Below are 24,362 nucleotides of genomic sequence, written 5' to 3' on the forward strand. Positions count from 1 at the left end.
AATTTTGCACGCTTTGCACTAGGAGTAGAAACATTGCCAACACCAATTATTTTACCATTGATAGTAGGAGGTGTAGCAACATGTGAAGCATTATCATTACTAGTGGTGGTAATAGTCCAAACTTTAGCTACATTATTCTCTTTAGCAAGTTTTTCGTTTTCTTCTCTTTCCCACCTAGCATGCAATTCAGCCATCAATCTAATATTCTCATTAATTTGAACTTGGATGGCGTTTGCTGTAGTAACAATTTTATTATCATTATCCTTATTAGGCATAACTCTCAATTTTAAAATATCAACATCAGAGGCAAGTCTATCAGCCTTAGAAGCAAAAATATCAATTTTATCAAGCTTTTCTTCAACAGATTTGTTAAAAGCAGTTTGTGTACTAATAAATTCTTTAAGCATGGCTTCAAGACCAGGGGGTACATTCCTATTATTGTTGTAAGAATTCCCATAAGAATTACCATAACCATTACCATTAGCAGAAGGATATGGCCTATAGTTGTTACCAGAATTATTCCTATAAGCATTGTTGTTGAAATTATTACTTTTAATGAAGTTTACGTCAACATGTTCTTCTTGGGCAACCAATGAAGCTAAAGGAACATTATTAGGATCAGCATTAGATCTACCATTCACAAGCATAGACATAATAGCATCAATCTTATCACTCAAGGAAGAGGTTTCTTCAACATAATTTACCTTCTTACCTTGTGGAGCTCTTTCAGTGTGCCATTCAGAGTAATTGATCATCATATTATCAAGGAGATTTGTTGCCGCCCCCAAAGTAATGGACATAAAGGTACCTCCAGCAGCTGAATCCAATAGGTTCCGCGAAGAAAAATTCAGTCCTGCATAAAAGGTTTGGATGATCATCCAAGTAGTTAGTCCATGGGTAGGGCAATTCTTCACCAAAGATTTCATTCTCTCCCATGCTTTAGCAACATGTTCATTATCCAATTGCTTAAAATTCATTATGCTACTTCTCAAAGATATAATTTTAGCGGGAGGATAATATCTACCAATAAAAGCATCCTTACATTTAGTCCATGAATCAATACTATTCTTAGGCAAAGATAGCAACCAATCTTTAGCACTTCCTCTTAAGGAGAAAGGAAACAATTTTAATTTTATAATGTCACCATCTACATCCTTATACTTTTGCATTTCACATAGTTCAACAAAATTATTAAGATGGGCGGCAGCATCATCAGAACTAACACCAGAAAATTGCTCTCTCATAACAAGATTTAGTAAAGCAGGTTTAATTTCAAAGAATTCTGCTGTAGTAGCAGGTGGAGCAATAGGTGTGCATAAGAAATCATTATTATTTGTGCTAGTGAAGTCACACAACTTAGTATTCTCAACAGTACCCATTTTAGCAGTAGTAAATAAAGCAAACTAAATAAAGTAAATGCAAGTAACTAATTTTTTTGTGTTTTCAATATAGAGAACAAGACAGTAAATAAAGTAAAACTAGCAACTAATTTTTTGTGTTTTTGTTATAAGAGCAAACAAAGCAGTAAATAAAATAAAGTAAAGCAAGACAAAAACAAAGTAAAGAGATTGGATGTGGGAGACTCCCCTTGCAGTGTGTCTTGATCTCCCCGGCAACGGCGCCAGAAAAAGTGCTTGATGGCGTGTAAGACACACGTCCGTTGGGAACCCCAAGAGGACGGTGTGATACGCACAGCAGCAAGTTTACCCTCAGTAAGAAACCAAGGTTATCGAACCAGTAGGAGTCAAGGAACACGTGAAGGTTGTTGGTGGCGGAGTGTAGTGCGGCGCAACACCAGAGATTCCGGCGCCAACGTGGAACCTGCACAACACAATCAAAGTACTTTGCCCCAACGTAACAGTGAGGTTGTCAATCTCACCGGCTTGCTGTAAACAAAGGATTAGATGTATAGTGTGGATGATGATGTTTGTTTGCGAAGAACAGTAAAGAACAAGTATTGCAGTAGATTGTATTTCAGATGTAAAAAATGGACCGGGGTCCACAGTTCACTAGCGGTGTCTCTCCCATAAGATAAATAGCATGTTGGGTGAACAAATTACAGTTGGGCAATTGACAAATAAAGAAGGCATAACAATGCACATACATATATCATGATGAGTACTATGAGATTTAATCAGGGTATTACGACAAAGTACATAGACCGCTATCCAGCATGCATCTATGCCTAAAAAGTCCACCTTCAGGTTATCATCCGAACCCCTTCCAGTATTAAGTTGCAAACAACAGACAATTGCATTAAGTATGGTGCGTAATGTAATCAACACAAATATCCTTAGACAAAGCATTGATGTTTTATCCCTAGTGGCAACAGCACATCCACAACCTTAGAACTTTTTGTCACTGTCCCAGATTCAATGGAGGCATGAACCCACTATCGAGCATAAATACTCCCACTTGGAGTCACAAGTATCAACTTGGCTAGAGCCTCTACTAGCAACGGAGAGCATGCAAGAACGTAAACAACATATATGATAGATTGATAATCAACTTGACATAGTATTCAATATTCATCGGATCCCAACAAACACAACATGTAGCATTAAAAATAGATGATCTTGATCATGATAGGCAGCTCACAAGATCTAACATGATAGCACAATGAGGAGAAGACAACCATCTAGCTACTGCTATGGACCCATAGTCCAGGGGTGAACTACTCACACATCGATCCGGAGGCGATCATGGCGATGAAGAGCCCTCCGGGAGATGATTCCCCTCTCCGACAGGGTGCCGGAGGCGATCTCCTGAATCCCCCGAGATGGGATTGGCGGCGGCGGCATTTCTGGAAGGTTTTCCGTATCTGTCGTCGTGGTGAACGGAAAGATGCCATAGGATGGCTTAAGTTGGGGCCGAATGGACGCAAGAGGATTCGGGGGAGGGTTTGTGATTAGATGGGATGAACTTCCGGATGGTTTCCTCAAGAACTTAGCCAAGGCTAGAGGTTGAAGAAGAAAGACATAAGGAAGAAATCGCTCTAGATCATCATCTTTATTGATCTTAACAGGCTACAAGTTTCTCAGTACAAGTTCCTCTGTGTTCATGCGCGCGTGTCTGTAAGAAGGGCTGCCCTCTCTCCTTATATAGGGGAGAGGTGGCTTACAGGGCAAGAAACCCTAATGGCATCTTTGACTAGACAAACTACTTTACAAAGCTACTTTAATCATAGAAGACACCGGAGTCCTCTTTAATCAGAAATGCTGACGTCCTCCGGCTTCTTTGACCGTCATCCTTCTCTTTATCGTCAGCCCTTCGTCTAAAGTTACTTTGCTTAGCTCATCTTTGTCTTCTAGCTCTGGAGAGAATCTTTGACCAGTCCTGCCGACCTGCTCGTTCTTCCGGTAACCCGGTATCTTCTTACCTGGTTCCGGCATACCCCTCTTGGGGATACCGGCTTAGCTCCACTTAGCTAAGTTCTTATCTTTAAGTTCCGGTACGAACATTAAACCGGTATCTTGATGGCTCAAACCATCCGGTTTGGCATGCCTTTGGCATACCGGGGGTCATCCCCCCAACATTAGTCCCCGAAGCTGGTATAGTCTGGCGGATCCTATCCAACAGACCATGCCAGGTTCTTTCTTTTTAGGATACCGGTTTAATCTATCCGGCCTTAGGCTTGGATCCGGCATCTTTGCCCAGATCATCGCTATCTCTTCTCCTTAAGGTATTATCCGGTGTCTTATCCTCCGGCATCTATGGTCATTAAATACTTCCTCGGCGGTGTCGAGAATATTTTGGGCCCCGCGCCTGTCAGTGACATGCGCACTGTGACTGTCGTGGCAGTGTCAGTTGTCACTTCGCTTCGACTCCCGCGCGCCCATTTAATGCATCACTGCGGATCCCACTAACCGCTTTGGATCCCGTGTGCGCCTCCGTGTGGCCTCCTCTTTTCTTGCGTGTACCTCTTTGCCACGTGGCCGCCCGTGGCGCGAACCGTCGCGGCCCGCGAGGCGAACCGCCGCGGCCCAGCGGTTTTCAGCCCATCCTCTCTCTCCTTTATAAGCACAACTGCTCCTTCTTCTTCCTCTTCTTCGCATTCCTCACCCTTCGCGCACAGTGCTCCTCGCCTTCGTGCTTCCGCCGCTCTCTGTCCGCCGTCGCTTGCTCCAGTTCCGGCGCCCGGCGAACTCACGCCGTGCTTCCGCCGGACCTCGCTGTGCGGGAATCTCTAGCAGCGGCTCCACCGCTCCCGCTGCATTCTCGCTCCTTCGCGAGCTTCTCCGCCTCACCGTCGACGGTGCTCGCCGGCGACCGCAGGTCCGCTCCACCACCGGCGAACACCTTCCTCAGCGACTGCGCCGCTCAAGGTTGGTACCAATCTTGCTTTGCTTGCTATTTGCTTGCTTTTCAGATCTTGGGTCTACGGTGTTCTTATTTCCTCTTTTTCTTTGGTTTTCTTCTTACTCGTAGATCTTCACGTGGGGTCCAAGTGTGGGATTTCTGTTTTTTCGCCTTCCCACCTAATGTCTGACGAGGAATCTTCCTCCGCATCTTCTTCTTCCCTTTCTGTTAGACACCGTAATCAATCTCCCGGTGAATCCACCGCTCCAGATCCGATGGAGACCGATTCCGGCAACCAGCGGGGATCCGGTAGCCATCAAGAATCCGGTGGCCATCTAGAATCCGGTAGCTTTAGCCAAGCTTCCGGTAGCCAAGAAGCGAGTGGCTCTGCCCAAGCCTCTAGTAGCTCCAGCCAATCATCCGGCGTAGAACCTTCCCCAATCACCCGCGGGGCCTGGATGGGCTCCAGTGTCACCGAACTCGAGATTGACTGGTTATACCGGTCCCGAAGGATTCCGGAAGGAGTCTCTTGCCGGATTCCTGACGACGAAATCGAACCGGACCCTGAGCCCGACGAATATGTTGTCTTTCTTGCTCACTTTGAGCGTGGCTTCGGCCTTCCTGCCTCCCCTTTCTTTCGTGAGTTTTTAGATTTCTACAAACTCCAACCTCACCATCTCCCTGGCAACGCCATCTTCTACCTTTCTTGCTATGCCACCTTCATGGAGGCCTATATCGGCATTCTTCCCACTCGTGAGACGTTTGCCCGTTTCTTTTGCTTGCGGATCAACTCCGTTCAGGGCAAGGAGATCCCTAAGCCCAAGCCGCCCGTGGAGTGCGGATCTTGTATCGTTGGCTCTCGCCAGGGGAGCCCTTTCCTTAAATTTGCCGGCCTCGAATCCTGCCGCGTCTGGCAAGGAACCTTTTTCTACGTGAAGAACAGCGGCCGTGCCGATCTTATTGATCTTCCTCCTTATCAAGCGGGGCCTCCCAGCAAAACCAACTGGAGCTACAACCCGAAGACGGATCATGCCGAAACCAACCGGGTGGTACGCTTCTTGGCTTCTTTGAAGAAGGAGACCAACATCTGCTCGGATGATATCATCCGCACCTTTATTTCACGCCGGGTGCTTCCTCTAAAGCGCCGCGCACATAGGATGAGCGAGATGTATGGCCCAGGCGATCCTACCAAGATCACAGGCCGTCCGCTTAGCAAGAAGGACGTTGTTCGCAAGGCTAAGCAGATTTGCCAAACTGCTATGCCATTTGACTGGGAATGGGGCCTCCTCCCCCTCAGCACTAATAACCCTCCGACCCAAGAAGTAAGGGATTATGCGACTGGGGTTGTTTTTGGCCGGTAACTTTCTGCTCTTGCTAATCTTACTTTTTTCATGTTTCAGGCCAAGGACCGCTTCCCCCTCATTGAAGCAGAGCGGCGTGGACCTTGCCAGCCTCACGCCCTTGACTCCTTTGACCCAGATCCCTACATTTTTTGGAAGGATCTGAAGATGGGCAAGACCCCGGCTGCGCATCTTGGCCGGAATCCGCCGGAGCCAACCGGGTCCTCTGACGACCTGACCACGCTTGAGGTATTTTCTTTTCCGGTTTCTTTTACCTTTCCGTTATCGCTTTCCTGCGAATTGCTTCTTAGCCAAACTCAATTCATAGATCCATGAGCGCGTGCTGCCCCTGCGCGCCGAGGCCGGCTCCGAGTTTGTGGACAAGCTCATGGCCCAGGGCCAAAAGAACAAGCAGCCGGCATCTGATGCCGGTGCCAGCCAGGCCCCTCCCTCCAAGCGCTTCCGGACCGAACCCGTGGGGGAGAAGCAAGTGGGCATGCGTCGCTACGGGCGCAAGGCGATGCCAACTTCTTCCGGGTAAGTTTTTCATTTTCCGGCTTGCCTCTTTTTTTTTTGCCAAGTTCTTTTTCCGGTTGCTCTTTTCCAACTGTCTTTCTTTCTTTTTCTCAGCCCTGCGCTCAAGCTTGGCCCAAGGCCATCGGGCTCTGAAGATTCCGCAAGGACTTCAACGCCTCCTCCTCGCTCAAGCCCGGCACCACCTGGTGCCGGCAACACTTCTGCCTCCCTTTCGGGGGGCACAACAAATTCGGGGCGTGCGGCCCCTTCATCATCAGATCACCGCACGGAGGAGGATCCTTCCCTCTTCTCAGAGAACCTGGATACCGGCGCCAGCAACATCGGCGCCGGAGAAGAAAAAGCTGCCGGGCGGGCGGAGCCTTCGGCTCCTCCCGTCCTTGAAAAGACGACAACTTCCGCGCCGGAATCTTCCGCGCCGGAAGGTTCCAAACCGGGTGACGCGCCCAGCGCTCCCCAGTCTCCACGAACCATCCTCATGCCGCCGCCAGGTGCTCCTCGGGCCAAGCCTCTCGGGGCCGCTCCTACCTCGCCGCCGCCCAAGACCTCCAAGCTTATCAAGGGGAAGGCGACGGCCTCTAGCGCCCCTTCTGCCGGCCAGCAGCCTCTGGTGCTGCATGTCTCCAAGGCCGCCAGGGATACCGCCACGAAGGCCACCGGTCTTCTTGGCCGTATTACTGAGTTTCAACGCCAAGGCCGGGACCTGGGGCACCTCCTGCCTTACGCCCAGAAGTGGAACGCCGCGGACATGACTCCGGCGACCCGCGGCTTGGGCAAGGACAGGCTGCCGGCACCTGATCCAGTTGGGGACCGGTCGTCCGAGGAGCACTTCATGCGGCTCCGCAGCGCCGTGAAAGAGCTCGACAGCGCGTGGTATGATGCCACGAACAACTTGATGGTACGTTTTTCTAACTTTTCTCAATTGCTACCGGTTTCCTTGCTTCCGGATTTGTTCTATCTTTTCTTTAGTTTCGTGCCGGTTTCTCTCTTGTCTATCTTCCCAGTCCCCGAGTTTTGTGGTGAGAGCGCAGCTTTTAGCGCAAAACCGGCACTGCCAGTCCCCGAGTTTCGGGTTAAGAACCTTGTTCTTAGCGCAAAACTTAACTTAAAATCTTAGCGCAAAACCGGCACTGCCAGTCCCCGAGTTTCGGGTTAAGAACCTTGTTCTTAGCGCAAAACTTAACTTAAAAACTTAGCGCCAAACCGGCACCGCCCGATCCGAGTTTCGGGTTAAGAACTTTGTTCTTCGCGCAAAACTTAACTTAAAATCTTAGCGCAAAACCGGCACTGCCAGTCCCCGAGTTTCGGGTTAAGAACCTTGTTCTTAGCGCAAAACTTAACTTAAAAACTTAGCGCCAAACCGGCACTGCCAGTCCCCGAGTTTCGGGTTAAGAACTTTGTTCTTCGCGCAAAACTTAACTTAAAATCTTAGCGCAAAACCGGCACTGCCAGTCCCCGAGTTTCGGGTTAAGAACCTTGTTCTTAGCGCAAAACTTAACTTAAAAACTTAGCGCCAAACCGGCATCGCAAATTCCCCGAGTTTCGGGTTAAGAACTTTGTTCTTCACGCAAAACTTAACTTAAAATCTTAGCGCAAAACCGGCACTGCCAGTCCCCGAGTTTCGGGTTAAGAACCTTGTTCTTAGCGCAAAACTTAACTTAAAAACTTGGCGCCAAACTGGCACTTCCAGTCCCCGAGTTTCGGGTTAAGAACTTTGTTCTTAGCGCAAGATTTAACTCACTTCTTCTTTCTGAACAGCTCACGGCTGACGCTCGGAAGGCCCTCTTTGAGGAGCTCTTATGGGAGCATCGGGAGCTCGCTGAGGCACATGACAAGTGCCAAGGTAAATTTTTGTTCTGCCGGCATGTTTCATACCGGAAACCTTTTTTCTTCCTAACATTCGCAATTTCTGCTTAACAGTGATCCCGGAAGCTTCCATTAACGCTCTCAAGGAGCAGCTCGCCACCTCCCAACGTATAACTTTTCTCCTTTCCCCTGTTACCTCAGTTTTCTTTTCATATTTATTAGCATAATCTTGTTAATATTTCCTTTTCCGCGTTGCAGAGGAGAAGGAGCAGCTCATCCGGCAGCATCGGGAGGAGCTGAGCGCCCAGAAGACCAGCTACCAGGAGCTCAAGTCCCAGCTCATTCAGCTGGGGCTTGACCATGCCAAGGCCCTCGAAGCCGCTGAAGCTGATGCAGCGGCCAAGATGGACGAGGCTCTGGAGGACGCCAGTAATGCCAACGTGGTGCTGCGGGCTGAGCTGGAGGAGCTGGCCAAGGCCCGGAAGGGTGCTGAGGAGAAAGCCGCGCGGCTGGAGGAGGAGCACAAGGAATGCAACCAGCTGATCCTGCAAACTGACGCGCTTGCCTACCGTGAGTCCTTTTCCTTCGTGTACTTTGACTATTGCGTACGAGGCTTCTTGTTTTTCTTCCGGTCTCTTTTTCTTCCGGATTCTTTTCTTCCGGCCACTTTCCTCTTATTACTTTCTCTCTTCTTTTTTTTTCTTTCTCTTCTATTTTTCTTCCGGATTCTTTTCCTTAGCCTTCTTCTTTCTTTGCACAGGCCTCTTTCCGGATTCACAGAAATACGCTGTCAAGAAGGTTGACGCGCGCCGCAAGGACCAAGGCCGAGCGGATCTTACCGTGGCATGGACGCCCAACGACCATCTGGTCGCGCTCAACGCGCGGGTGTCTCACATGCGCGCCATAGATCGCAATCTTTCTGACATTCCTGATGTAGCTACCCAGCTCTTCAGGACCCTGTGGCCTGGCGAAGAGGTGCCGGATACCTTCTCCCTTATCAGCGACCGTCTCAAGGGCGCCGGCAAGAGAATCCGCGAGTGGCAGTGCTCTGCTGCCCGCGCTGGAGCAGATTCTGCCCTCCGCGTCGCTTGTTCCTGGTACCCGGAGCTCGACCTGGGTGCCCTCACCGGAGTGCGCGAAGGCACGGAAACCGATTTGGACCCGATTCTCACCGCTAAGCGGCAGGATCGTGCGTACCATATCGCGGAGTACGCCGACATGCGCACCTTCATCCCTCCCCCTCCTGACGTTCAAGATTATCTTGATGAGGAAGAGGATGAAGCCGAGGAGGAGCCTCTAGACGATGCTGATGCTGGCGACGCTCCTCCGGAAGCCCCTGCTGCCTGATTACCTGCTTTAAGATTTATCTTGCCGTACTATCTGGCCCTGCGTGCCTTAAAACAATGTTTTGTTAAATTCTACCCCGGTATGCCGGGGTTTATGATGAAAAACTCTAAATCTGCTTTTGGTTGTGGCACAACAGTTTATGCCGGTATGTTATACCGGTGCTAATTATCTTATGTTTTGCTTTAGCACATTTGCTCATGGTTTTGCTTTTATCCTGTACTGCAAAGATTTCTAGATCGTTTCTGCATCCAATTTAATGCATACTTGGTTCTTTTGCCTTGGCTCTGCCTGCCTTCTCTGGGCGTTCTTTGGCGTATGAGCACAAGGTTCTTTCACCAAAATTAGCATCTTCTTGAACTTAGAAATAACTCGAAATTTTTGCAAAAAACCGGTTCAACCGGGGTTAGTTAAACTTTTCCGGATTGTTCTTTCCCGCTCGTCCTCTTCGCCGTTCATGTGCTTATCCCCTACCGGTTTATCTTGCTTGCCATGAAGCCGGTTTGCGGACAGCAGCAGAGTCGAAGACTCCGGTAGGGTTTAGCACACTACTAAACCGGAAGGAAAAAACGTTCAATAAGCAACCGGTAAACTGAAAAATAGACAAGTTACATGCAACTTTAGTGGGGTAGTCCCCGAGATTCATTCGAGGTTCCGACATCTTTTATTCATAGCATATAAGGTACAAAAAGGAACTTCTTACTCCACAACTTCAAGAGTAGAAAGGACGCAACAAAGCTACATTCCATGGACGGTTGGTCTCCTCTCCGGACCTGTCCGCCTTTCCTTTCTTCCATTCCTGTGCATCAATTAGGTAGTAGGCATCATTGTGGAGAGCCTTGCTCACAATGAAAGGCCCCTCCCACGGCGGGGAAAGCTTGTGCCTGCCTTCAGTGCGCTGCACCAGGCGTAGCACCAGGTCCCCTTCCCGGAATACTCTTGGGTTAACCTTCCGGCTGTGATAGCGTCTGAGGTTCTGCTGGTAAATGGCTGTTCTTGCCAAGGCCAGCTCTCTTGCTTCTTCTAGTAGGTCCACATCGTTCTCTCGAGCTTCCTTTACCTCTTCTTCGTTATAGAGTTGCACCCTTGGTGAATCATGGAGAATGTCGGTTGGTATGACCGCTTCTGCTCCATAAACCATGAAGAATGGAGTGTACCCGGTAGACCGGTTTGGGGTAGTTCTTATGCTCCACAGCACTGATGGCAGCTCATCGAGCCAACACCCCGGCGATTTTTCCACTGCATCGATGAGTCTCGGTTTGATACCGGAGAGCACCAAAGCGTTTGTTCTTTCCACCTGGCCATTGCCTTGTGGGTGTGCGACTGAGCACAAATCCAACCGGATATTCTTGTCCTCACAAAACCTTTTGAACTCACCTTGAGCAAAATTTGTGCCATTGTCAGTGATGATGCTATGTGGGTATCCATACCGCAAAATTACATCTTTCAAGAATTTAACCGCTGTGCGCCCATCACACTTTGCGATGGGTTTGACTTCTAGCCACTTGGTGAATTTGTCCACCATAACCAAGATATGGGTCATGCTGCTTCTTGCAGTCTTGAATGGGCCAACCATGTCAAGGCACCAAACGGCGAACGGCCATGTTAGTGGTACTGTTTTCAAGCCGGAGGCTGGGGTATGATTTTGCTTGGCGTACCTCTGGCACCCATTGCATTTTCTTACCATATCCTCCGCATTTTCCAAAGCTGTTGGCCAATAGAACCCATGCCGGAACACCTTTGCTACCAGTGCCCTTGAGGAAGCGTGATGTCCGCACTCTCCTCGGTGAATCTCCTCGAGCATCTCCTTTCCTTCTTCCGGTTCCACACATCTTTGGAGGACACCGGTAACACTTCTCTTGTACATCTCGCCATTGATGATGGTGTAAGCCTTGGACCTCCTTTGGATCCTCCTTGATTCATCTTCGTCAACCGGCAAGGTGCCGTTGACCAGGAATTCCTTAATAGGTTTAACCCATGACGGAGTCTCCCGAACTAGGAATACTGGTACGTCTATGTCCATGCTATCTACCAGCATTGTTTCTTCCGGTACCGGCGCGGCAGCGTTCGATCTTACCGGAACAGTCCCCGAGCTTACCGGAACAGTCCCCGGGTTTCCTTCGTCGATATCCATTGGTACAATGTGTGACTCCGGTACGAAAATTGATTCCGACTCTGGACTTGGCTTGATTGATGGTACTCTCAGGTGTGCCAAGGCTATTCCGGGAGGAATTTCTTGTCGGGATGAGCCTAGTTTGGACAAAGCATCCGCAGCTTCGTTTTCTGCACGCGGTACATGGTGAAATTCACAGCCTTCGAAGAAGCCGGCAATCTTTTGCACGTGAAACCGGTACGAGGCCATGTTGGCATCTTTTGCGTCCCAGTCCCCAGAACACTGCTGCACCACAAGGTCTGAATCTCCATAGCAAATGATCCGGTGTGCACCGATTTCTTTTGCGACCTTAAGCCCATGGATCAAGGCCTCATATTCAGCGACATTGTTTGATGCCCTGAAATGCACTTGTAAAACATATCGGAGATGATCTCCCTTTGGTGAGGTTAGCACCACACCGGCACCTAGACCCTCTTTGAGCTTGGATCCATCAAAGTGCATCTTCCAGTATTCCAGTCTCTGATCCGGGGGCTTGTATTGCATTTCCGCCCAATCGACCAAAAAATCAGCTAAAGCTTGCGACTTGATGGCGTCTCTTCTTTCGTACACCGGAACATACGGTGATATCTGTATTGCCCATTTCGCAATCCTCCTGCCGCTAGCGTCCTTGTTGCACATGATATCGGAGATGGGCGCTTCACTCACCACCTTCATAGGATGTTCTTCAAAATAGTGCTTGAGCTTTGTGGCGGCCATAAACACGCCATAGGTCATTTTCTGGAAGTGCGGGTAGTTTTGCTTTGAGAGGGAGAGCACCTCGCTCAGGTAGTATACCGGCCTCTGGACGGTTTTTCCTTCCTCTTCTCTCTCCACTACTACAACAACACTCACGACCCGGTTGGTTGCTGCTATGTATAGCAACATTGGTTCTCTTTCCAACGGCGAAGCCAGTATTGGCGCGGTAGCTAACATCGTTTTCAGCTCCTTGAACGCTGCGTCCGCCTGAGGGGTCCAGACGAATTTGTCGGATTTTCTCATTAAAGCATATAGCGGCAAGGCCTTTTCTCCTAACCTGCTTATGAACCGGCTTAGCGATGCTAAGCTCCCGGTAAACTTTTGTATGTCCTTCAGATCCTGCGGTACCGTCATTCTCTCAATTGCCCGGATCTTTACCGGATTGACCTCAATGCCTCGGCTTGAGACGAGGAAACCCAGCAGCTTGCCGGCAGGGACACCAAAAGTACATTTTGCCGGATTGAGTTTCATCCGGAACCTTCTTAGGTTGTCAAACGTTTGCCGGATATCATCGATTAGGGTATCTTTTACCTTAGTTTTTATCACGATGTCATCCACATACACCTGCACATTCTTTCCGATTTGATCAAACAAGTATTTTTGCATACAGCGCTGGTACGTTGCACCAGCGTTGCGCAAACCAAAAGGCATAGTGATATAGCAGTAAGCCCCGTGCGGGGTAATGAACGCAGTTTTTATTTGATCTTCCTTTTTCAAGGGGATTTGGTGGAAACCGGAGTACGCATCCAGGAAAGACAACAACTCACACCCAGCAGTGGAATCAATCACTTGATCGATCCGCGGTAAAGGAAAAGGGTCTCTTGGGCAAGCCTTGTTGAGGTTGGTGTAGTCGATGCACATGCGCCACACCTTCGGAGCCTTTGCCTCCAGGTTCTCGTCCTTCTTCTTTTCAACCATCACCGGATTGGCTAGCCACTCAGTATGCGTGACTTCCACAATGAAACCGGCAACCAGCATCTTCGTCACCTCTTCTCCAATGATCTTCCTCCTATCTTCAGCGAACCGGCGCAATGGTTGTCGCACCGGCTTGGCATCCTTCCGAACATTTAGAGAGTGCTCAGCCAGCTCCCTCGGAACACCTACCAAGTCATCAGTAGACCAGGCAAAGATATTCCGATTCTCACGGAGGAAGCTGACGAGCGCGCTTTCCTATGCCTCACTGAGACCGGCACCGATACGAACGGTACGCTCAGGGAAAGCCGGGTCCAGCACGATGTCCTTTGTTTCTTTTGTTGGTTTGAACGCCGGAGCGCTCAGACTTGCACTCATTGCAGCTAAGCTCAACTGTGAGGACTGGGCCAGCGCAACTGCGGTTTGCATCCTTCTTTTTTCCTCTGCGATCACCAGCGATTCCGCTAGGTTCGATCCGGCAGATGCTGTTTCCAGTGAGATCTTGTAGTTTCCCACCACAGTCAGAGGTCCACGAGGTGCCGGCATCTTCATCTTGAGATACGCCGTGTGGGTCGAGGCCATGAAGGCCGCCAGTGCCGGTCTTCCCAGCAGAGCATGGTACAGACTATCTAAGTCCACCACCTCAAACTCAAGGTTTTCAACCCGGCAATTGTCACGTCCTCCAAACGACACATCCACCCAGACTTTTCCAACCGGTGCGCAGGACAAACCTGGAACGATTCCATGGAACGTCGTGTGCGTTGGCTGAAGCATGTTTTCTGTTATGCCCAGCGTATGCATGGTGTGCTTGTACATTATGTTTATGCTGCTCCCATTGTCTATCAGCACCTTGCTGAACTTGACGCGAGTCGTGGGCCCTTTCATGATTGGGTCCACCACGAGAGCGTAGCCACCCGGGTTCGGCATGATTTTAGGGTGATCCCGGTATGACCATGAGAGTTCCTGCTCTGACCACGGCATGTATTTTGGCACTGCCGGCATCACTGCGTTCACCTCCATGGAACGACGGCGCAAGCTGTGCTTGTCTGTCGGCTCAGTTACGAACACGACACAGCACACATCAGGGTCTTTATAGACGTTCCGGCCCAAGGGTGTCGGTGGAGGTGGTTGGCCGTAGCCTTCTCCCACCTGATTGACTTGCTGATACTGCTGCCTGTTTTGCTGAGGGTGTACCGGTAAGGCGTTTGCCCCGGTAAGCGGTGGTGGTGGTGGTAGCTGCTGCTGACGCGGCATGTCCGGTGGTGGCATCATTGCATTGCCTCCTTGCCCTTGGGCGTCTTTTACCGCCCCTTTTTGCATCAAGTACTTGGTCCAGGTACAATCTTTTGTCAAGTGGTTCGACGGGTGAGCCGGATTCGGCGTGTGCCACCGGCAAGGTTGATCCATGGCCGCTTCCATGGTGTATTTCGCGGGTTCTTGCCAGTTCTTTTTCTGGCCCCAGGGTTTCTTTTCGACCCACTGCTTCTTAGGACCAGCCCATGGCTGCGATCCGGTTCTTTGCCTCTGGCTGCCGCTGGCATCAGAGTTTTCCTGCACAGCAGCAACTTGCTGCGAACCATACCTTCGATCCGGGAAATCTTCCCTCCTTTTGTTGTTCCGGTTGTCCCGGTACTGCTGTTGAGGCGGGTTTGACTGTTCCGGCTCAGCTTGTATCGCCGGTTGCATTGGGTCTCCCAACGCATAGTTTTCCGCCACACGCATCATCTCTGCCAACGTTGTTGGCATGTTCCTCTGTAGCCTTTGCCACAAAGGTGAACCTCGTCGGCATCCTTGGCTAAACCAAGCAATGGCCTGCGCCTCTATCACTCCTTCACAAGAGTTTCTGGTGGAATTCCACCGGGTCAGGTAATCCCGGTCTGTTTCTTGCGAGCGCTGCACGCATAAAGCGAGCTGTTGAGGCCTGTTTGGCCTTCTGTAGGTGCTGCTGAAGTTACTCACAAAAGCTTCCTCAAAGTCCAACCAGCCATTTATGCTTCCTTCCGGCAAGTTGTTCAGCCAGATTCTTGCCGGTCCTACTAGGAACGTCGGCACAATTCTCACGGCCCAACGCCGGTTTCCTCCTCCAGCTATGACTCCTCCGCCACCAGCAACGTATACCGCGGTCACGTAATCCGCGAGCCAGTCTTCCGGCTTAGTGGTGCCATCGTATGTTTTGGTGTCACGGGGCAACTGAAAGTTGCGAACTGGTGGTGGTTCTTTCATGATCCTTGGGCCAAAACACTTTGGACCCGGAGGACCTTCTGCCTCAATCATTTCCGACAGGTATACTCTGTCCAGACGGTGCCTCGCACCCCGTTCCGGCAAGTTTCTTTCTCCCAACCGCTCTCCCAAAGGTTTCCGGTAAGCGGTGAGTCTTGTTGAATCAGCTTCATCGTAACGTTCTGGTGCCGCGGCCCTTGCCTGCCGGTACCTTGGTGGAGGCATTTCCTCCTCATCGTATGCTGCCCTTGCAGCCGGATAGTTTTGCCCGGTTTCGTGTCTACCAGCATGATTGTTTCCGGCATAGCCTTCCTTGGCGTAGCCTCTTTCTGCCCCTTGGCTTTTTCTACCGTCATCGTGTTGCCCGGCTTGTTGTTTACCGGCAAGGACCGGGTCGTACACAGTCATCTGCCGTGCGTTCACTTCTTTTTCTTTTCTCCTGTCCGGATGGGGGGACGAGGCCTGCCCATGGGACTTGCTTCCGGCATTCTTTGTTGAACGCGCGGATTTCGAGGCTATAGCCTTGTTCAGCTTGGCTAGCTGCTCAGCGTTCTGCTGCTCTACAGTATCTAGCAGCTCTCTGACACGCTCTTGTTGTTTTGCCAGAGCCTCTCCGGTAAGCGAGTCACACAGGTCTACAGCAGCCTTAGCAGCTTTTATGGTTTTATCCGGGCTACTGTACTTAGGTTTCTCTACGATGCTAGCAGATGCAGAGGCACTCTTGCCGGTAAGAACTTCCTTACGCAAATCCTGATCTAGATTGCGAGCTTTAAGCCGGTTTTCCGGTATCCTAGCAGCATGAGCGCTAACAGAAGCAAAGCCACGGGCAGCGTTATACTCACGTACGGTTAGGTTCAGCTCGCGCTGCGCCCTGACGACGTCCTTGCCGCTCTCGAGTATCTTCTGGCGCTGCGCCTCCAGCTCCGCCTGAGCCGTTGCCGGATCGATGTTCTGCGCGATGGGCGTTCCCAGCGCGTTCATCGCCGCCTAGAGAGGTGTTGCCGGTGGTGCGGAAGACGCTCCCGGCGCGCCGGTGTCGCGCTCCAGCGGTGGCTTGGCCGCACGGGTCGCAGCCGCACGACCAGCAACTTCATCCGCAGCCTCCTTGCCCGCGCCGGTTACGCCAGCCATCATCACCTCGACGCTGCCGGCGGCGCGGCCTGCACAGAGCCACCTTGGCGGGTCCGGTGCCACCAGCACCGGCGAGAGGCGCTGGCGCACGGGGACGGTGCCGAAGTAAACGCGGTGGCTGCCGAACTCGATGATGCGGCCGTTCTTGGGGAAGATGCCGCCGTTGGCGAAGCAGCCTGCGTTGTCCTTGATGAAGTCGATGGAGTAGAAGCTCTGGACGAGCGCAGACACTGTCCGCTCGCCGGCGAACTCGAGGAGGCCCGCCCGAATATGTATTCCAGCATGCGCCACTTCATGCCCCACGGTGGGCGCCAACTGTCATCGTGGTGAACGGACAGATGCCATAGGATGGCTTAAGTTGGGGCCGAATGGACGCAAGAGGATTCGGGGGAGGGTTTGTGATTAGATGGGATGAACTTCCGGATGGTTTCCTCAAGAACTTAGCCAAGGCTAGAGGTTGAAGAAGAAAGACATAAGGAAGAACTCGCTCTAGATCATCATCTTTATTGATCTCAACAGGCTACAAGTTTCTCAGTACAAGTTCCTCTGTGTTCATGCGCGCGTGTCTGTAAGAAGGGCTGCCCTCTCTCCTTATATAGGGGAGAGGTGGCTTACAGGGCAAGAAACCCTAATGGCATCTTTGACTAGACAAACTACTTTACAAAGCTACTTTAATCATAGAAGACAACGGAGTCCTCTTTAATCAGAAATGCTGACGTCCTCCGGCTTCTTTGACCGTCATCCTTCTCTTTATCGTCAGCCCTTCGTATAAAGTTACTTTGCTTAGCTCATCTTTGTCTTCTAGCTCTGGAGAGAATCTTTGACCAGTCCTGCCGACCTGCTCGTTCTTCCGGTAACCCGGTATCTTCTTACCTGGTTCCGGCATACCCCTCTTGGGGATACCGGCTTAGCTCCACTTAGCTAAGTTCTTATCTTTAAGTTCCGGTACGAACATTAAACCGGTATCTTGATGGCTCAAACCATCCGGTTTGGCATGCCTTTGGCATACCGGGGGTCATCCCCCCAACAGTATCGTGGCTCTCGGTACTGGCGGTGTCGCGACGAAGGCTTTAAGTAGGCGGAAGGGTAGGTTTAGGGGCGACACGAGGGCCCCACACAACAGGGCGGCGCGGCCCCACCCTTGGCCGCGCGGCCCTGGCGTGGCGGCGCCTCGTCGCCCCACTTTGTTTCCCTTTCGGTCTTCTGGAAGCTTCGTGGAAAAATAAGACCCTGGGTGTTGATTTCGTCCAATTCCGAGAATATTCCTTTGTAGGATTTCTGAAACCAAAAACAGCAGAAAACAACAACTGGCTCTTCGGCATCTCGTCAATAGGTTAGTGCCGGAAAATGCATAAATATGACATATAATGTGTATAAAACATGTGAGTATCATCATAAAAGTAGCATGGAACATAAGAAATTATAGATACGTTTGAGACGTATCACGTGTCATTCGAACCTAGCCCGTGCCTGGTGTCGCAGTTGAGGCAATAGTACGACGTCAGATCAAACGATGCAGAATCGTCAGATCCAACGGACATAGATGACGTGGAACGGCATGGAGATGTCGATGGCGAAGATGTTGGAGTCGATGCCGACAACGGAGCCGATAGATCGACTGTGATTGGGGATGAAGCGGTCGATGCAGCAGTCGATGAAACCGCAGTTCTTGACGTGCTAGGGGCGAACGGGTCAGGCAGCCGAATGATGCCCTCAGCGTCGACGCAGTAGTGGACGCTCCCGAACGTCATATCTAACCCGCCGCGTAGGCCTGAGAAGACCGAACGCGACAATTTGGTGTGCGGAGTAAACTCGAAGGAACCGAAACGAATCGAGTTCTACAAGCTTGGCGATGAAGGTGCCGATGATGGTGTCGGCGATGCTGGTGGAGTCGTGGTCGACACGATCGGAGCAGCCGATGAAGTGCCTTGTACCAGCAGGTTCCCAACAGACGGCGCCAATTGAAGTGGGTGCTCCCCAGCAATGCCCACCATGAGGGGCTTTGGGTTGACGGAATCATGTAGGCTAGCACGAGACATCAGATACCAAACAAACGGGGACAGAGATTTACCCAGGTTCGGGACCCTCGATGAGGTAAAACCCCTTACTTCCTGCTTGTCTGATCTTGATTATCGAGTATATCAGGTTACAATAGGGTAGCCGATAGGCTGTGGACGTTGTCTCGCCGAGAGGCAATGTTTCTAGATTTCTAGCTCTAACTTGCGGTTTATCTACGTATTGAAGTTGTTCCCTCGTCAGGCCCTCTCCTGGCCTTTATATAGCAGGCCGGATCCCAGGAGTTCTGTCCGACTAGGTTACAATGAAATCTATTCTAGTCTTTCCTTATTGTCAGGAATCCTTCTTCGACTAGGTCTCCTTTGCTGGAACCGATGTATAGGCCTACCTTGGCTATTGGGAAATCTTCATGGGCCCCTAGTTGAGCCGGAGGAGGTAATCTAATGTTGAGTACCCGAAGGGTAATGCCCACATCAGCCGCCGAAATCGAGGCGGAGAACGGAGGCGGTGGCTATCACGACCACTCACATGGCGGTGCAGCGTGCGGCGGCGGTGCGTATGCATCGGGAAGCCATGGCCTTCGCATGTCATACTATTAGGCACGCCATCCACGACGAGATGAGCCGGGCCACCGAGGGGATGCGCGGTAGCAATGAGGGCCAAGGCAGCTTCGGCGGCTACGCTAGGGGCACGGAGGCCGGCGAGGGCCAAGCCAGCTACCCAGATGGTCGGACAGGACCGCTGTAGTTTACCTTAGTTTTTTAATTATGTTTATCATGCAATGAAAATGTATCCTAACTATATAGTGCTGGCGTGTAGTTGACACACGTCTGTTGGGAACCCCAAGAGGAAGGTGTGATGCGTACAGCAGCAAGTTTTCCCTCAGTATGAAACCAAGGTTTATCGAACCAGTAGGAGATGAAGGCCACGTGAAGGTTGTTGGCGGAGGAGTGTAGTGCGACACAACACCAGGGATTCCGGCGCCAACGTGGAACCTGCACAACACAATCAAAATACTTTGTCCCAACTTAACAGTGAGGTTGTCAATCTCACCGGCTTGCTGTAAACAAAGGATTAAACGTATGGTGTGGAAAATGATATTTGTTTGCGAAGAACAACAAAGAACAGAGTTTGCAGTAGATTGTATTTCAGATGTAAAAGAATGGACCGGGGCCCACAGTTCACTAGTGGTGTCTCTCCAATAAGAAATAGCATGTTGCGTGAACAAATTACATTTGGGCAATTGACAAATAAAGAGGGCATAACAATGCACATACATATCACGAAGACTAATATGAGATTTAATCAGGGCATTACGACAAAGTACATAGACCGCTGTCCAGCATGCATCTATGCCTAAAAAGTCCACTTTCAGGTTAGCATCCGCACCCCTTCCAGTATTAAGTTGCAAACAACAGACAATTGCATTAAGTATGGTGCGTAATGTAATCAACACAAATATCCTTAGACAAAGCATTGATGTTTTATCCCTAGTGGCAACATCACATCCACAACCTTAGGGGTTGTTGTCACTCCCCCAGATTCAATGGAGACATGAACCCACTATCGAGCATAAATACCCTCTCTTGGAGTCACAAGTATCAACTTGGCCAGAGCCTCTACTAGCAACGCAGAGCATGCAAGAACATAAACAACACATATATGATAGATCAATAATCAACTTGACATTGTATTCCATATTCATTGGATCCCAACAAACACAACATGTAGCATTACAGATAGACGATCTTGATCATGATAGGCAGCTCACAAGATCTAACATGATAGCACAAGAGGAGAAGACAACCATCTAGCTACTGCTATGGACCCATAGTCCAAAGATGAACTACTCACACATCAGTCCGGAGGCGATCATGGTGATGTAGAGTCCTCCGGGAGATGATTCCCCTCTCCGACAGGGTGCCGGAGGCGATCTCCAGAATCCCCCGAGATGGGATTGGCGGCGGCAGCGTCTCTGGAACTTTTCTCGTATCGCGGCTCTCGGTAATAGGGTTTTCGCGACGGAGAGTTTAAGTAGGCGGAAGGGCAGAGTCGGGGGGCTCACGAGGGGCCCACACACTAGGGCGGCGCGGGCCCCTCCTTGACCGTGCCGCCTTGGTGTGTCGCCACCTCGTGGCCCCACTTCGTATCCTCTTCGGTCTTCTGGAAGCTCCGTGGAAAAATAAGACCCTGGGCGTTTGTTTCGTCCAATTCCGAGAATATTTCCTATGTAGAATTTCTGAAACCAAAAACAGCACAAAACCGGAATTGGCGCTTCGGCATCTCGTTAATAGGTTAGTGCCGGAAAATGCATATAAATGATGTAAAGTGTGTATAAAACATGTGAGTATTGTCATAAAAGTAGCATGGAACATAAGAAAATTATAGATACGTTTGAGACGTATCATATAGCTCCTTTGATTCGTAGGATTTGTAAAAGACTGTAGAATTTGTATTCTATGGGAAATTTTCCTATACAAATTGTTTGATTCATAGGAACACATACTATAGAAACTAATCCTATAGGAATCTTGTAGTGTAAATACTATAGAAAAAAAGTATTAGATCATATCTTATAGAAAAGTTTTTTTTTCTACAATCAAACACACTCCATCTTTCCATATAATTCACATAGACATGACATCTCAATTCTATGCTTTTCTATGCATATATTTTTCCTATCATATAAATCAAAGGAGCCCTAACTACGATATTGAGAAGAAAAACTCTATTTCCTTTCTGACCTATGAGTCAGCGAAGGCCACGTCTCTGGTTCACGCATTGTCAGCATTGGCGTAAATCTGGCCTAAATTTAGATCGGATTTGTTGTGAAACGTACGTGTCCGCTTAGACCGCGACGGATCGCGACGGATGCCAAATGTCTGTGGGGCCTTAGATGTGGCATCGAAACGTGTTGGCCAGGTTTTGATGGATCGAAACTGCAATTAGACATCTACTCTCAAGAGATGGGGATTTGTTCAAAAGGCCCCTAGATATTGCCCCCTTGCCTCCACTTGGAGGAATATGCATTTGGACATTCTGATGGTATCTATCCAAAAACCACCTACACATATGCTTTTAATTCTGACTTTTGACTTGTGATTGGATGTTTTTGCATGACTGTATAAGCCAAAAGCAAAAGCAAAAATCACCTATTTATGTGTTTGTGGCCTATAAACCAAATTTAAAAAGCCAAAAGTAAGCCTAACCCTACACGCCCATAATAGCTAAAGTGTACGCTAGATAATTTTCCATGTTCGATGTTGAAATGAGGCCGTGTGTATTTTAATTGTTGGACAATCTCACAGTAGAGAGTAAGGGTCAGACGCACCTCCGATAGAAAAAAATCATACGCGCATCTGTTCCCTTTTAGAAATTAGCAGCACTACTGCTACATTGTTATACGAATTGGTTGCACAAATCAAGCAAGAGCAAGTGATTATTTTTGGCAGGCACTACTGGTCGAGCTACTAAAAGGAAAAGAGAAGATCAGGTGGATGGATTGAAAATTTCTCGTGAGGTGATGATAGAGGACATAGCAAGTATTGGTTGGGCAGACCGTAGCAAACTTGCTAGGAACAGGGCACGCCTATGGACTGTTGAAATTTGTGTTTCAGTTTGTACGATAAAACGGTGAGTTCAATTGGCCGCTGCTTGTTCTTGCTCTTCATCGCTCTAAGATTTAATCGCAAAACGGCAGACTGGACACCGACGATCACGGCTTAGCCAGTCGAAGATGCAGCGCTCATGGAAGGAGTGGGAGCAGGGAATCATCCTGAGCTTTTCCTCGCCGTCGTCGACGAATTCCTCGAGGCACACCGCGCAGTCTTCTTCCCTCGTCTCGCTGACCGCCGGAACGTGCAGACCCGCCATGGTCGCCGGATCGCACTTCTTTCCTCCCTCTTCTTCCTCGATTTCCTCGTCTGCCTGGCGTATCAGTTCTCTTATTCTTGTCATCCGCCTGTCATTCTCCTGCAGGTCTTCCTCGCTCCACCCCCACCTCCTCCTTCTTTCTCTTCGCTCTTCACCATCGACGTCGTGATCTCCACCAACAGAATCCATGCACGCAATGAATTATTCTCAGACTCTAGGGCGGGCAAGAAGGATGTGCGCACAATGAATTATTCCACGAAATAAGAAGCTAGCCGGCCAAGATATATCCACGAGTTTCCGGCCGGCCGAGTTGTCATGGAACTCGGATGTCGCATTGAAGCAGCGCATATATATCCGTCCTCGAATCTGAATCGGATTCAACTAGTAGAGATAATTTTTTTCTTCAGAGTCCCCCCCCCCCCCCCCCCCCCCCCCCCCCCAGAGACACAGAGGATCAATCTCTGGTCTTGACTCTTGACGCGTGTTTCGAACGAGATCTGGATGGCACTCGGGGTTGGAGAATTGGAGAGGGGGTCAGACTCAGAGGACTAAGTAGGAGATGGGCAAATTCACAGTGAAGATGAGGGGTGTTACAATTCGCTGCCCTTTATTTTCAAATTTGATTATTTGCCAAACCATATGTCAGTAATATGCCCACATGTGGTGGTTAATGTGAAAAATAATCAAATTTTAAAGTAAAATGTGGCAAATGAGATACTAGGCGATAAGCAGGGTTCGGGTTCAGTATTGGCCACAAACGGACGAGTTGGACTCAAGGTTACCGCGAAATTTTGGAAATCCCGGGATTATTCCGTCCAAGTTTATTCAAACAAAATTTGAATTCAATTTCTTTTGGCACTAAACAAATAAATTGGTACATTAATCTTGCATATTTGTTCGATTGATGCAGTGGTACGAGCTGTTCCATCCGTTTCCTACGGGTAACCTGATCAAATCCTAGTGCTAGCCTTTTATGTTTTTTTTTTCTGCAAAACGCAGGTTACAATGGAAGAAAGGAAATATTCGAGCACATGAGTACCCGAACTCAGGACATGTAGCCAAAACCATCCGTGTATAAACACAAAAAATATATGAAAGAAGTCGCATACCTTGCCTACTTAACCACAAATCGGAACTTCACTTCAAACAATCTGATTTTTTTTAACGGTATGAGTAGTTCTCAGGGGGTAATGGAATTTAACAGTTTCCGATGAAATTTCGGAAATTCCGGCCGACAAAAAAAAACCTGGTTGGACTTACGGCCCATAGCCAGATCATCTCCTGCTGGCTGCTGTCTTCTTGATACACTCCAGCTCTGAAGCTCTACCCGAGGACGATGCAGCAGGTGCGACAAAAGAGGTGATTTCGTCCCGCAGTGAGCTCGCTTGATTTCCAATGCCTTCCAATCCATCTATAGGCGGCCCCAGTTTCATTATCTTGTTTTCGGTTGGAGAGATGCATTCACCATTTACCTGTTCTTCTAAACTACTAGCTCGCGGCAGCGCTTTTATAGGCGAAAGTAACTAGCACATATTGCAAGACGTACAGTACAATTGTCGCTTGTCAACATCTTGAACGACTTCTATTATTAATCCATCCATATACGTGAATATACTATATGTCAGAAATGAACATGTATATTTTCAATCAAATCAACCTACACATGCATGTGATACGATCCTGCCATCTATGTACTGAATTGACGCCATGTGTGGACTTAATTGCTGCATATCGTTCAGAGTTTCAGATAGCATACATGGTTAGGAAGAATCGTAATATTTCCGAATCAAGCTAGCAAGTGCTCCCTATATAGTTGATTTTGTAGTAGAGACGGCTGGACAAAGAATTTTACAGAGCATATGACTGATCTCTTATTTTACCACATTCGGTGAATAGATGTTCTTTTAAAATATATTGAATGGACTAAGAATGAGTGGATCTCTTACTTTTAGTCGGAGGGGGAAATGCCATTCGTGGCC

At 49.3% G+C, this 24,362-nt stretch overlaps 1 protein-coding gene across 1 annotated transcript; it reads right to left on the minus strand.

Moving 5' to 3' along the window:
- Positions 1-22,185: 22,185 nt before the first annotated feature.
- LOC127303390 (E3 ubiquitin-protein ligase RING1-like) lies at positions 22,186-22,572 on the minus strand. Its single transcript, XM_051334131.1, has one exon. It carries the CDS (start codon positions 22,570-22,572, stop codon positions 22,186-22,188), a length of 387 nt encoding a protein of 128 aa, XP_051190091.1.
- Between the last annotated feature and the right edge of the window lie 1,790 nt (positions 22,573-24,362).

The sequence above is a fragment of the Lolium perenne genome, chromosome 5 (genome assembly GCF_019359855.2).
Source record: "Lolium perenne isolate Kyuss_39 chromosome 5, Kyuss_2.0, whole genome shotgun sequence".
Lineage (NCBI taxonomy): Eukaryota > Viridiplantae > Streptophyta > Magnoliopsida > Poales > Poaceae > Lolium > Lolium perenne.